This window comes from Nansenia antarctica (assembly GCF_963989245.1).
Source record: "Nansenia antarctica genome assembly, chromosome: 7".
Taxonomy (NCBI): Eukaryota; Metazoa; Chordata; class Actinopteri; order Argentiniformes; family Microstomatidae; genus Nansenia; species Nansenia antarctica.
In genome coordinates, this window is record NC_137677.1 from 44902100 (window position 1) to 44916123 (window position 14024).

The following is a 14024-nucleotide window of genomic DNA, read 5'->3' on the forward strand; positions in this document are numbered from 1 at the left end:
ACTGGCGGAGCAAATGATCAGTTCAGCCAGATAAATACAACAAACCATTAATACTTTACTGTTTGTTTGTTTGTTTGTTTGTTGGTACCTGTTGGTGTGCTTCCATATAACTATAGATATATATACTATATATGTGTGTATAGCACAAAATGTCCTTTTGTAGAAGACTTTTTGACTATTTGTCAATTGACTCAAATCAAAGTTCAATGTTCGTGTTGAAGTCACAGCCTCAGGCACAACCACACTCCTCCACAATCATATTGGGTACATCTCGTTTGACAATGTTGTATTCGTCATCAAAGTAGAGCATAGACATGGTGCTGAGCTTGGTGGGGATGCAGCAGGAGTTGACAGACCCAGGGCTCATGCCTCTCATACGGTACTGGTTCACCACGGCTGTGTGGAAGGACGAAGCCGAGCCTGGAACCCCCGCCATGTACGCTGGGCAGCTGCCCTCACAGTAGTTACCGTAGTAACCCGCGGGGGCGATGATCCAGTCGTTCCATCCAATGAGGCGGAAGTCTATGTAGAACTGCTGTCGGCAGCACAGGCCTCCGCTGCTGCCATCACACTCCAGCCCCCGCTTACGGATTCGGTGCTTCCCCTCCACCTGCCGCGCCCGCACCACCAGGAAGGGCCTGTGGGAGGGGTCCGCCGGGTCCACCAGGATGGGCACCACACCGGATGCCTCACAGCCATCACACCGTACCTCCAGATCCTGCCGCCGGTTGCCCTTACCGAACACTGCCCTCACCACCTCCGACATGGGGAAGGTGTGCCAGCCACTGCGTTTAAGGTCCACACGCTTCTCAATCAGGGACCAGCGAGCTCCCCCCGCCCCGCCTGCAGACCCTGCCTCCTGGTAGTGCACCTTCACCGTCACTTTCCTCCGGGGGCCTTTCTCTGGGCCGCCTGGCAGCAGCCTGAAGTACAGCCACAGGTTGGCCTGAGACACATACAGGTTTTGGTTCCCTTCGTTGGAGATGAGGAAGTAGAGTCTTGTCTTGGAGGTCGCCAGCTCATCTGTTAGGAACAAGGAAGAGAGGGAAAAGAAGGTTTAGTGATAAAGAAAATACTTTGAAGGTGAAAACTGAGATTTTTAAGGGCCTCTTCTAAAAGGATGAAAGGCAGGGTTTTCCAACAAGCTGTAGTTGTCACACATCTTGAGTGTTATTTATAAGAGTGAGAAAAGGATACACATCCTCCAATTCTCCCTCACAAACACACACACACACACACACACACACACACACACACACAAACAGACACACACACATTCACACAAACAAACACACACACAGCAAACAAAGGGTGCCCCAAGCAGGGACAAGTTCTGTCTTAAAGAGCTGTGTGTCTCTGTCACATGGCCTACGAGGGCTGCCCTCTGATAGGCTGGCTGTGACAGGCCAGTTCTGGGATCAGGCCCAGTTGGCCTGAGGTCTGGTTGTGAAACGACAGGCCAGGGGAGGGGGGTGGACAAGGCCTGGGCCCCGGGGGGTTCATTGAGTTCGCTTTGAGGGCTGTGAAAACCCTGAGCTCCTGGAGCCTCTAAGACTGACAGCACAAAGCCTCCTGTGAGGTATTAGGAGACAGCCGTGGTGCAGCCTGGCATTGAGCGCGTGGCCTTGCACGAAAAGCGTGATGAGGCAAAAATAAAAGCCATTTACATGACACTGGCCACTTTCTAAACAGCACAATAAAGAGATTCCGAATCTCTAAAGCGTGATAGTTTGAGGTCGGCTGTATCTTTTTTTTTGTATGTCTAATGAATGATGTCCTCCAAATTACTCTGAAAACTTAAAAGGGTTCTGTATGAGATTTAGTCCGATCTGCTTTGGCTTAGCGCACGTTAAAATGTCTAAATTACTTTGTTTGCAAACTGATTAGTCCGAGTCTGTGTCAACAGCTGGCCACCAAAGATGGGCCTTTATAAGCGACCCTACGCCTTCTCCTTCTGTAATAGTGGCTTTACATTCAAACAGACCTGTTCAGACTAGTTCTCCTCTCCCTACAGTATGTCAGCTGGGAGCCAAACTACCTCACACACACACACACACACACACACACACACAGACACACACACACACACACACACACACACACACACACACACACACACACACACACACACACACATCCATGTGGCTACAAATGCACAGCATATAAGAAAAACTACTAGTCTATCCAAGCCCTCAGGAAACAATATCAAGTGTGTCAAAAGTATGGATTGGAGTGAAGATATAAAGGCAATGATCCAATAACAGTTTTTACCTGATTGAACTGCTGTCATGGCCCTAGGGCACGAGTATGTAACCTCGCCTCATTTAACATCATGCCTTCTTGCTTGCCTCAACAGCTCCCTGTGAACAGAGGGGGATCAGGAGCCAGCGTGCTCTTCTTTTCCTGATTACCTGATATTTAAATTTGGTTGGTAACACCCCTGTGTATGGGCCTATCTGTGTCCTGGGGATGTGTGCTGGTATGTATCTGTTTTCCTATCCCAGCAGTGAGACAATGTAAGACAAATCACCCACCCCAGGTTAGGGGAGCTGTCAGGTGAGATTGCATTTGATTTCACTTTCGATATTTTTCACTGATATCAAACAAAACCCCCACAAGCTGTTACCTATAACCCTGGTCTGGAGGTTTTGGTAGTTGAGGTAAGGCAGGAGGGAAGAGGGAGGCTGGGCTGGTGTGCTGGGGTCAAAGAGGGCCAGGCAGGGGAGGGCCAGGCAGGGGAGGGCCAGGCAGGGGAGGGCCAGGCAGGGGAGGGCCAGGCAGGGAGGGCCAGGGTGACACCTGGGTGGGCCTGTGGATGGAGTTCAGCTGGAGCTGCCCCAGCGTGTCCCCACCTGCGCCACCAACACAACAACAAGGCAGGCAGGCGGCTGGGCTCATTACTCAATGTCTCTGCCGACAGAGACCACACGCCGCGGAGCTCCACTAGCTGTTCTGACAAGGGCCCAGCCCAGCAGGCAGACAGACAGGCAGGCATCCCTCTGACATGAGCCCAGCGCAGCAGGCAGATAGACAGGCAGGCATCCCTCAGGCTGGAGCCCAGTACACAGCAGCACTCCAGGAATTCCACACAGGGAAAGGAGGGAAAGAGCAGAGCTCAGACCAGGTTCAGCAGAGCTGGACTGTTCGTCAGTTCAGTAAGATGCTTTGGTGGAGCTAGGAGTTTGGTTGCTATTGTGCTTAAGAGAAACTTACCCTCAATCTTTTAATAAAGGCTTTATAAAACATTCATACAACCTTGAACCATGGAGGAGTTAATCTATACATGCTTGGATTGATTATGGAAAATGTCTGGACTAGATCCAGACAGGCCATGACGGACAGCTCTTCATGAAAGACAGTGTCCTGAAATAAACCCTCCAACCAACCCTGAGACGACTGCGGCCAGAATTAATGACATCCAATAATGAAGTCTTAATTCCGTGTCTTGGACCAGTCACAGGGAGTTCACCGGGTACGAACGGCTATACCGACAATCGAGATGCACACATCTCCCCCTGCACTCCGCTCCGCTCCCGTGGTTACGGGACACCAAATCCCTCCGTAAGGGCCCGCGGGGCCGTGTCAGAGGAGACGGGTGGTTGGCAGCGTTCCTCACCTGCACCTTGGCAGCCCACTCTTCTCTGCGGTCATGACATGGGCTGAGAGAGATAAGGGCTGCCTACTGGCTGACAACCACACAGCCAGCCCTGTGAGGAAGATGGGAGGAAAATGTCCCACACCCACTGACTTGAATACTCTGAATACTCCTCAAACATCCCATAAAGTCTATAAACCCCCCCCCCCCCCCCACCACCCACATTCACATATTATGCACATGTGCACGCTTGCACATGTGAGCACACACACATACACACACACACACAAACACACACACACACACAGACACACACACCCTGCTCTGACATCATCAGTTAAAGTTCCCCAGATTGGGCCAGCTCCCTCTCTGCAGGTTGCGCTAGGGGCCTGGTCCCAAAGCCATGCCCTGGCTGGCAGCCTCTGCTCTGGGGGTGAATGCCAGCTGGCCTGGAGGCAGAGGGGGTCTAGAGAGCAGGGACCCAAGCCAGTTCCACGGCACAATGCTGCACAAAAGCTCAAAGGTGTCGTGAATAATGAAAAAAAAGCAAAGAGGCCTGGTGAACCTTTATATGACAAAAGCATTCTTTAGAAAACTGCGATATGGGCACACCATCCCCCCATCCCCCCTAACTCACAACGACTCAAATGTCTCATGCATTATTCTGAGCGATTTCTTTTGTTTTCTCTGCTTTTTGTTCTTAATGTTGACATATTGGGTTTAGCAAGAACGCACAGTGCTCTCTCAATAATTGCCTGGCTTTTGTTCCCTTGTCATGAGTGTGCTCAGATCATTCCTATTGGAGGGCAGAGCTAGGGACTCATCCAGGCTAATTGTACTGCAACATACTGTGAGACTCTTGGGTAAGGATGTGATGTGTTATAAAGGTATCTCACTTTGTCTGTAAAATGAGTTACATTTTAAGTTAGAGATGTTGTTCGTTCTGTCCACGCGACCCAGTAATTATTGGAGAGTGTGTGTGTGTGTGTGTGTGTGTGTGTGTGTGTGTGTGTGTGGGTATGGATAAAGGGAGAAGGGTTTTCTCTTCAGACTTATACGAATTAGCTTCATAAGCATTATTCTTAGAAGAAGGATACATGGCCAATTGAGGGTTTGTCCATTTAAACAGAGTTGTAAGCTATAGCCTACATTGCAGCATTGATGCCTATAGCTTTAGTGATAAAAATGGGATTCTGGACTCTTTATCTCACCCAACACAAAGGGGCCATTTAATGTGTATGTCTTTAATAAATGAATAAACCTTAACAAATTAACAATTTCATGGGTCATACTTGATAGTGGAAAAACGCGCTAAAAAGCTAGTAGAGTTTCAAGACAGTAATTTGGCTTTGCGATCTTGAAAAGTAATGCCAATCAAATGTCTTGGTTGTGGAGATGCACCTTGCATGCGTTGGTACGCCTCATGCTGGATGGAAAGGCGTGCCTGCGGGGTACACCTTTTGATACAAACAGGCTACATTGTGATTATAAAAAATGGGATGATGAGAGTAAAAGGTTGACCCAATATTAAGAGATGAACTTCTGATTGTGGCTAATTAATTACCTGATTCTGCGAAACTGATAATCTCCGACGTCTCCTCCTGGACCTCGTTACTGTAGGCAGCTTGTCCATCCAGGTTCGGGATCTCAACCCTCCCGTCTTCGCGCACTTTACCGGCATGTAACCTTCTCAGCGCTGTCACCATCGCAGCCTTCGGGATAGAATGGGTGATGTTGGGTCTTTCTCTCATTTGTAACCTGTTCAAGATGTGCCTCTTCACTGCTTCTAGAAAGTCTATGTCCACCCGTTCCGACTGGTCAGGTTGCCCGATGCCACACGAAGCGCACGACTCTTGGGACACCGGCGTCTGAGTCTCTGTCCCCGTCGGCAGGGTACAGCGGACGGAAAGTATGCAAGCCATTACACAAGCCAATGTGATACTATGTCCTCTCATTTTCTTTCTTTAATACTAGATTTCCCGAGTGCGCGGGGGAGAAATGTGGGTTTATTGTATAGGCTACACGGGACAAAGTTCGAGCGACTTTACAAGTTTGACATCCCAGTAAAGATCCAGCGCTGCATTATACCGGGAATAAATGTGGAATTTCAACGAAGATTGATGCTCACGTTATCCAGGTAGTCCGTAGTCTAAATGTTTGCATTCCAAAACAAGGTACAGTCAAGTTGCCATAAAAAAAATAGGGCTAATTTGTTATTCCAAACATGATCTTCTTTGTTTGATTTCCAGCCATGAAATGTTCGGTCATGTTGTCAAAATATACAATAAAATGAGCCTCTTGTTTGCAATTAACTATTATAGAGGTATTGGTTGATGACCGGCGCACTTGAAATGCTCCCACACACAGGAGTCGCCGACTGGCACTAAAGCGTCTGTCATATGTCTTAAAATGTATCAAAAATAAACTATTGCAGACAGCAGCCTTCGCAAATAGCGCAGAGTTAATACAGCATAAATTACCTCGCCAACACTGTATCCGTTGATCAGGAGGGAAACGTCAGATGTGAAGATGTAGAAAGGTTATCCCTGCTTCATCTCATTTAAATAACACACATTTTGCGCAATCCAACATGTCAATTGCGATCCCAATTAATAGGCTACCGTACTGTGCGCTTGATCACCCCGCCTTTGTCTCTGTGTAAGTTTGGAGTAGGCTTATCCGATGCGCTTGGGTATGGAGGGCTCTGTGCGTCCTAAGAGATGCTGATATATCAAACTCTTTTCTCCTTGGCAATCACGACACGAAGCCACCGCACACCGAAAGTTTTTATACAGGAGTTGAAACCACGTGGGGATATCCACCAACTGGACGCAAGGGATTACGCACCAGTCTTTCTTACGGTAACAATTAATGGCAGGCTACAATAAAAACGGCGAACCCTGAAAATCCAATTAGCCTGCCTGGCCATATTCGTTTTACACTTCATCCCCGCACCACCAATTTGAAAAAGCATTTGATTGATTGTTTTTATTATCATATTATAACGCATGTGATTGGCATGTTGAATAAGTGATAGGCTACCTTTGAAATAATTCTCTCATGCCTTACAATCTGCATCATAGACCATATCAGTTTCTTCCGTTGTGTGTCTCTCACGCACGGACCTACACACGCGCACACACACACACACACACACACACACACACACACACACACACACACACACACACACACACACACACACACACACACACACACACACACACACAGGAAAGGTTACTTGAACACACAAGAGTTCTAACTTCTTGCACACACGCACGCACGCACATACACACACGAGTTCTCACTCCTTATGAACGCGCGCTCACCTTCTCTCTCTCTCTCTCTCTCTCTCTCTCTCTCTCTCTCTCTCACACACACACACACACACACACACACACACACACACACACACACACACACACACACATCTAGTGAGTTGATTAACAAATTGCTGAATAAACTCATATAGGAGTGACAGGAATTATATAGTGTGCCTAGGCTATAAATGTGCACGCTCTGGGGAAAGTAAACTAACAGCGCCACCTTTTGTTGAAACACTTTCAACACAGAAACTATCAGAAGCATCATAATCAACCAACCCTCTCCCTGCTTTTTTCCCCTTCACACATTCATGTTATATATTGTTTGCTGCATAATAGGCTAATAGGCCTAATAATAAATAAATAAATAATAACAAGAATAATGATGATAATAATAATAATAATAATAATAATAATAATAATAATAATAATTTAGACAGTCTCTAGCAAGTGTAACTGTCAAGAAGTACTGAACTGCCTATGTTGAAAATTCTTTAATTAGACGTTGATCTGAAAGTAAAGGCTTCCTAGAGCCATATTTCCACAGAGATAACGGTAAAACGCCAGAAGTGGTTGGATGCTAATGAGCATATCTGCATCTTACCTCCGCCCTATTTACAAAGACCCATACAGGTTGGTGAACCAGGCAAAGACCCATACAGGTTGGTGAACCAGGCAAAGACCCATACAGGTTGGTGAACCAAGCAAAGACCCATACAGGTTGGTGAACCAGGCAAAGACCCATACAGGTTGGTGAACCAAGCAAAGACCCATACAGGTTGGTGAACCAAGCAAAGACCCATACAGGTTGGTGAACCAAGCAAAGACCCATACAGGTTGGTGAACCAAGCAAAGACCCATACAGGTTGGTGAACCAAGCAAAGACCCATACAGGTTGGTGAACCAAGCAAAGACCCATACAGGTTGGTGAACCAAGCAAGTGAATTGGCGCATTAACGGTCAGGCGTGGATTTGGCCGCGGTACTTACTTTTCCAGCCGCTGGAGACGGTCACAGTAGCCCGTGTGCGCGCGCGAGCGCGTATGTGCGTGTGTGAGAGTGAGTGAGTGAAAGAGTGAGAGAGAGATTGATTGATCTCACTCTTTAGTGTTAAGTATAGCACACAGATAATAATAACATAATACTAACATACTCTAAAGTGACAAACTACGTACACGACCAAATCCATGGTCTCCTCATGAAGAACGGCTTTTCGGACTTACTTGAAAAAGCACTTATATTACTACTATTAGCAGTTAATTGAAAGATGGCGCCATCATGTGGAGTCAGGCGTAATATCGCATCTCATCTTCAGAATATAATAAGCATGCTCTAAAATAATTTCAGTTAATATGTGAGGATAACATCTCCCATAGACTGAAATATTTAGAATATTAAGATTGTTGAATATGTAGGCTATTTGTTTAAGGTCTCCGACCCTCACTATTTAAGATAAGTAATGTCCAACCATCAACTGCAAAAAAATAAACTGTTGTCCATTTCATTAATGTGTGTTTATATATCTATTTATATACTGCATATTTATATATCGGTATCTGTAAAGGTTTCAGACCTGGGTGGAAATAGTTTTTGAACGTTTGCTTGAGCTGGCCTGGTACATCCAGTCACTTTGAATAAACGCGTCTGCTAAATGGCAAACATGTAAATATAAATGTAAAATGAGTGCCAGGTGGGCAGGGTTTGAACTTTTGGGACTATTCCATTGCAGTTTACAAATGATTTTCAAATACAATTTGAACCCAGGTCTGAAGGGTATGCAATATGCATGAATAAGAGTGACAATAAAGGCCAGTTCAGATCAAAGATCTGCGACGCGTCGCGACGGTTTTAGGACGTCTAGCTTCTAGTTGCAGTGGTCTGATGGGGTCTACCCCATCGCAGGCCATCTCAAGGTGTCTCCAAAGACCTAGCATGTCAATTCGCCAAGGGGAGTTTTAGAACATCCAGCTTCTGTAGAACATTGATATTTCTCTTCAGCCAATCAGGAAACAGTACAGACCAGTGTCACCTGTTGCCATGAAGCGGAGCGTTAACATAAGTCTCTCTCCAGCTGAGAGAGTACCGGTATGTGGTATATCCCCGGTTTCCAATTCCTTACACAAATTGGCATAGGCACCCTGTCTCTATCGTTGCAGTAGCCAAAGACCGCTCCATATCGTCTGCTTCCTAGCTCAGCGTCTTCGCTGTTTATTGTGTTATCACTACATAGTCAGTTTAGCGATCTAGCTAACTAGTTAATAGCTCACCCCAAAGCCTATTCATTGGCATCAAACTTAATCTGGAATTATAGCTAGTCAGTTTGGTATAATGTAATACATGATTTACATTGATATACAACGGTCATGTCTGTGTGTTTTCTCCTGCTTGTTGTGAACAGATGGCTGCGAAGCTCATTAACTATTAGTACTGTAGCTGCTACACACATTCACTGTGCCTTAGAAATTGGTGTTATGATTCTGTGTGTAGTCTGAAGCTAATTATCATCACCATTAGTGACCATTAATCTCGTCACGTATCTTTGGTTTCTGCAATGTTCTAAAACCAAGCGTTGTAGCATCGCAGATCTTTGATCTGAACTGGCCTTAACACTTCCTATAGTAATCAGGTCAGATGACATACATTATATTTTGTCATTGTCATTAAAATTTGTCATTGTATTACAATTTCTGTGCAATATCCATTCATGCAGTGCAACATATCAACTGTTACTATTCACACAGGTTTTCCCTTTTAAAATGACAAACATTTAAAAAAATGTCCTGACTTTCAGTGGAAGAGCATCACATCACACACTCCCAGTCCATGAGGTTAATATGTGTTAGTACAAAAACGTGGAACCAGCTGCTCAACACCTACAAGGCGCTGCCATCTGTCTCTATGGGTCAGATGTCAGCCAGTGTCATTTGCCACACCGAGATGGCAGAGTGTCCACTGCAGGGCTTGCCCCCCAGAATCAGCAGTAGATCCGGCAGGTGGTGGGCTATGCTCTCCTCCAGCTTAGCTGGGACTTCCTCACTGTCCCACTGCTTACTGTAGGCCTCCTGGTTCTCAAAGGTTAGGCAGTTCCCAGTTCTCTGGGCATATTTCCCAGTCAGACCATTACAGTCGTCTCCCGTCTCAGAGTAGACTCTGCCCTTCTCTAAAGTAAACGTCTCCAGCTCTATATCGCCCTCTGTCCATGGGTTGGAAGAAGACGGGAAACACTTGTTCTTGAAAGGCCTGAGCTTTCTGTCCAGGCTGTTTTTGATAGTGGGGGTTGGGGTAGTGGGCCCAGGCTGGTAGCTGGGGCCCAGTCCAGCGCAGCAGTGGTAGATTCTGTGGGGAGAGTTGGAGCCCGGCAGAACTGCCAGCTTCTCCCAGGTCATTGTGGTGATGCGATACCTCCATAAGCAGTTCCTTGGGGAACTCTGGCTCTCCCCTCCCCCATAAAGGAGCATGCTGTCTCTGTACACTACAGCTGAGTGGCCAACCAGCTTGGGGGGGCCTGACCTGTGGAACACAGCCAAAGGAGGGGCCGGAAGGAAAAACAACAATGAACTGTTTAACTACACAATTCATCTGTTTTGTTTTTTCCAGAGATAGAAAACTTCCTTAAATGATGTTGATTTACTAAATTCTCTGCTGTTTGTACTGAAACAGGTTAACTAAATCACATGACTACAGGTACATGGCTACAGGCCAGTTATCTGGTTTAATCTGATTTGCATTTCCTGTTGGACAAATACACTGTCACGCTAAAGCACTGGGGATAGTTTATGCAAATCTGTATTTGTAAATGAGCAAATCTTCACTTCCAAAGAGTATGTCCTTCTTAAATCTATTCATGAGGTGGTTAAAGCTTGGAATTTAACCTTTGAAAAAAAAAAAAAAAAAAAAAAAACATCACATCTGGAGAATCCAGCAAAAACCCTGAGGCAGAGAGCACTCACGTGGCTTTGACACAACTCCAGGTCTGACTGGTGGAGCTCCATCTCCAGAGGTCTCTCTGCTCCCGCAGGCCTTTCAGACCTCCAAACAGGTACATACAGTCTAGGTGGGTCATGGCAGAGTGACTGTGTCGAGGACCAGGACCCACCTCTCCCTGGGCACAGTCCAGCAGGGACCACAGCATAGTGTCTGACACCCGCCCACACACACACACACACACACACACACACACACACACACACACACACACACACACACACACACACACACACACACGTTTTATAAGTGCAGGACATAAGGGATTAAAATACTGTACTTAGTCTATCAATCAAATGATTGACAGTTGTTTTTGTGCAATAGTGACAACTTCAGTGACTGAAACGTTGGACGGGAAACCTTATTATTTTCAGTTGATCCACATATAGTTGTATCCAAGTATAGTTGTATGTGTAACTCCTTCAAACTCACCAAAATCCAACTTCCAGAACTCCTGTGATGAGCCTCTCATGCCAACGTATCCACCATAGATATACATGCTAGACCCAAACACCACTGCACTGTGGCATTTTCTGTTGACTGGCACCTGGTTCTGTTAACACATGGGTGGCCATGAGGGACTGCAATCAATCAACTAGTAATGCATGTGAACCTTACGTTTTTCAGCCATCACTATCCCTCACACTCAGGATCGTAGAGTAGATCTGGTGTAACAATCATTTTGTAACAAATTCCATATGTATACTGTAACAATTAAATCTCTTAATTTCTTTCAGTCTTAATAAAACCTAGTATACTGTATATGGAGTGATGAAAATTAAAATAACTTTAAATGATTTCTACTAGGGCTGGGCAAACGATAAACATTTCTTTTTCGATAATCACAAGAATTAACGATCAATTATCGATTAATTGATAAGCTTTTGCCTATGCCAGAAATAACAAGCATGTTTTCCTTTTTAAAAAAAAACGTTATTCTTGTATTCCTTCCAGGCATTCCATTTCACAAAGCATTTAGAAAGAAATGTCGTCGTCGTGTTGTATTTATATGTCACTGCGCAAGTGCGCAGTGTTTGCAATGAGCGGCGTCGCCTTTTAGATCAAAATGCTCCCACACCAAGCTTCGTTTCGCTCGCTTCGCCATGTCCGAGCTTGCTCTGCTGGCTAACGTACGGGAACTTGTTGCATCATGCCGTACTGCGTTGCGAAATTCAATGCGAAGGCAAATGCAAACTTCATTTCTCACACATAACGTGGACAAACTAATTTCCACTCAATTTATTAATGATTATCGAGCAAAATATTTTGTGATAGACCAAGATCCTTATCAATCGATTATCGATCGTCGATAATTGATGCCCACCCCTAATTTCTACGCCTTTACAGTATGTGTGTGTACTTGAGTCAGTTGAAGCTGGGCAGGGTGTGTAAAAAAAAAAGTGACTATGGTTTATGTGTCATTACCCCAAATGATTGTGGTATGTGGAGCATTCCATACCTGAGTGGCGTTCCTCTTCCCCTGCCAGTACACCCACTGCTTATTCACTGTAAGAGATAACACATACACAATAGGACAGTGAAAAACTGTGCAGGACCACAGAAGCAACTGAAACTAAGAGAAAAAGACACAGCCATGATTTGGTATTGTTCAGTCATGAGAACTGTTTCTGCAGTCATGACATGTCGGAACTAGGAAACTCGAATGATTGCAGCATGTGAACTTCACCAGCTTTTCATGTCAGGTTAAGTGGATTATAGGCAATGGACACACCTATGCACGTTCAAACCTGTTCTAAAATGTCTCTCTGGTGGAGGAGTGGTAGAGTTTGGTTTGTAAGGTTCTTGTGAAACAATGTAATGTAATTAATGGTTTGTTAATAAAAATGGTTGTGCTACTGTGTAATAACCAACTTACCAATATCAAACACCCAAAGGGGGGTCTTCCATTGAGTGTATGCAGAATCAATCATGCCCCCAAAGACATAAAGAAAACCCTGAAAAGATAATAGATTCTGTCATGGCAAGATTACAACGGAGAGCAATAGACAACCAGTGTGTGGGATAATACCATGATTTTGAATATAAATACTACAGTTGGCTAAATGCATAACTTATTGTCTCAGTGGCATAGTCATTAGTAAGATGAGTCAATACGAAATTGCTACTTCAGAAAGCACCACATCAATGTTACGGATGGGGCCGCAGTTTCTTTGGCGGTTCCTAGGCGTCCTCCTCCGACCGCCCTGCAGTGCCTCCTCACGCCACTCACCGCCAAGGACTAATTATGGACTAATGTATGTCATCTGTGTATGTGTGGCACCTGTGTATTTATGCCCTCACCTTCCTGCACTCCCTGCTGAGTGATCTCTCCATGTTTCCCGAAGTAAGTGTATGCTATAACTGATTGTACGCGTAACACAGGTATTGAGAAGTGTTCTCCCTGTTGGTTTTCTTTATAGGTTTAGCTCAGGTAATTGAGAAGTGTTCTCCCTGTTGGTTTTCCTTAGAGTTAGTCCGCTTTGTATCTTTCTGTTAGCCTGTTTTGGAGACTAGTCTTTCTCTCCATTTATTTTTCATGTCAAGTCCGGTTTGAGTATCTCTGCGTTTTACCATCTCAGTAAAGAACATTTGTTTTGCAAATCACTGCCTATCACCCTCACACACCTGCTCTTTGTCCTGCACTGCACCTGGGTACACACTAAACCCTTACACATTAACATCAGTTAAAGACTGTTAAAATCAACCATTTTAAGCTGAAAATCTCCGTTTTAAGTATACGTATATCATTATATAACAATTTTATTCCCCAAAAAGCAGTTTTGTAAAAATGTAAAATCCTTATAATGAATGAATGAATGAATGAATGAATGGACTTTATTGTCATTGCTACAGTACAGGTACCAAACAACGAAATTTAGGAGGGGTGGCTCCCCTCTAAACAAAACTATGTACTTTTGAAAAAGCACCGAAGATCCAGATGAGTTCTTTGCCTGCACCACCAATTACTTACCTATTACCTATTTAGCAAAAGGTAACACCCCCCCCCCCCCCCCCTTAAATAGAAGTTTGTAGAGTTGAAAGGTCAGAGCAGAGGCACCACTATGACCACAGGGCTTCATTTCAGCATTTTATTACAGCACAATCAATTATCACAACCCAATG

At 45.1% G+C, this 14024-nt stretch overlaps 1 protein-coding gene across 1 annotated transcript; it reads right to left on the bottom strand.

Moving 5' to 3' along the window:
• Positions 1-229: 229 nt before the first annotated feature.
• LOC308163056 (inhibin beta B chain-like) lies at positions 230-5517 on the bottom strand (the record flags this gene model as incomplete). Its single annotated transcript, XM_080537236.1, has 2 exons — positions 230-1023; positions 5160-5517. The coding sequence occupies 2 exons, from the start codon at positions 5515-5517 to the stop codon at positions 230-232; spliced, it is 1152 nt and encodes a 383-aa protein (XP_080393362.1).
• Between the last annotated feature and the right edge of the window lie 8507 nt (positions 5518-14024).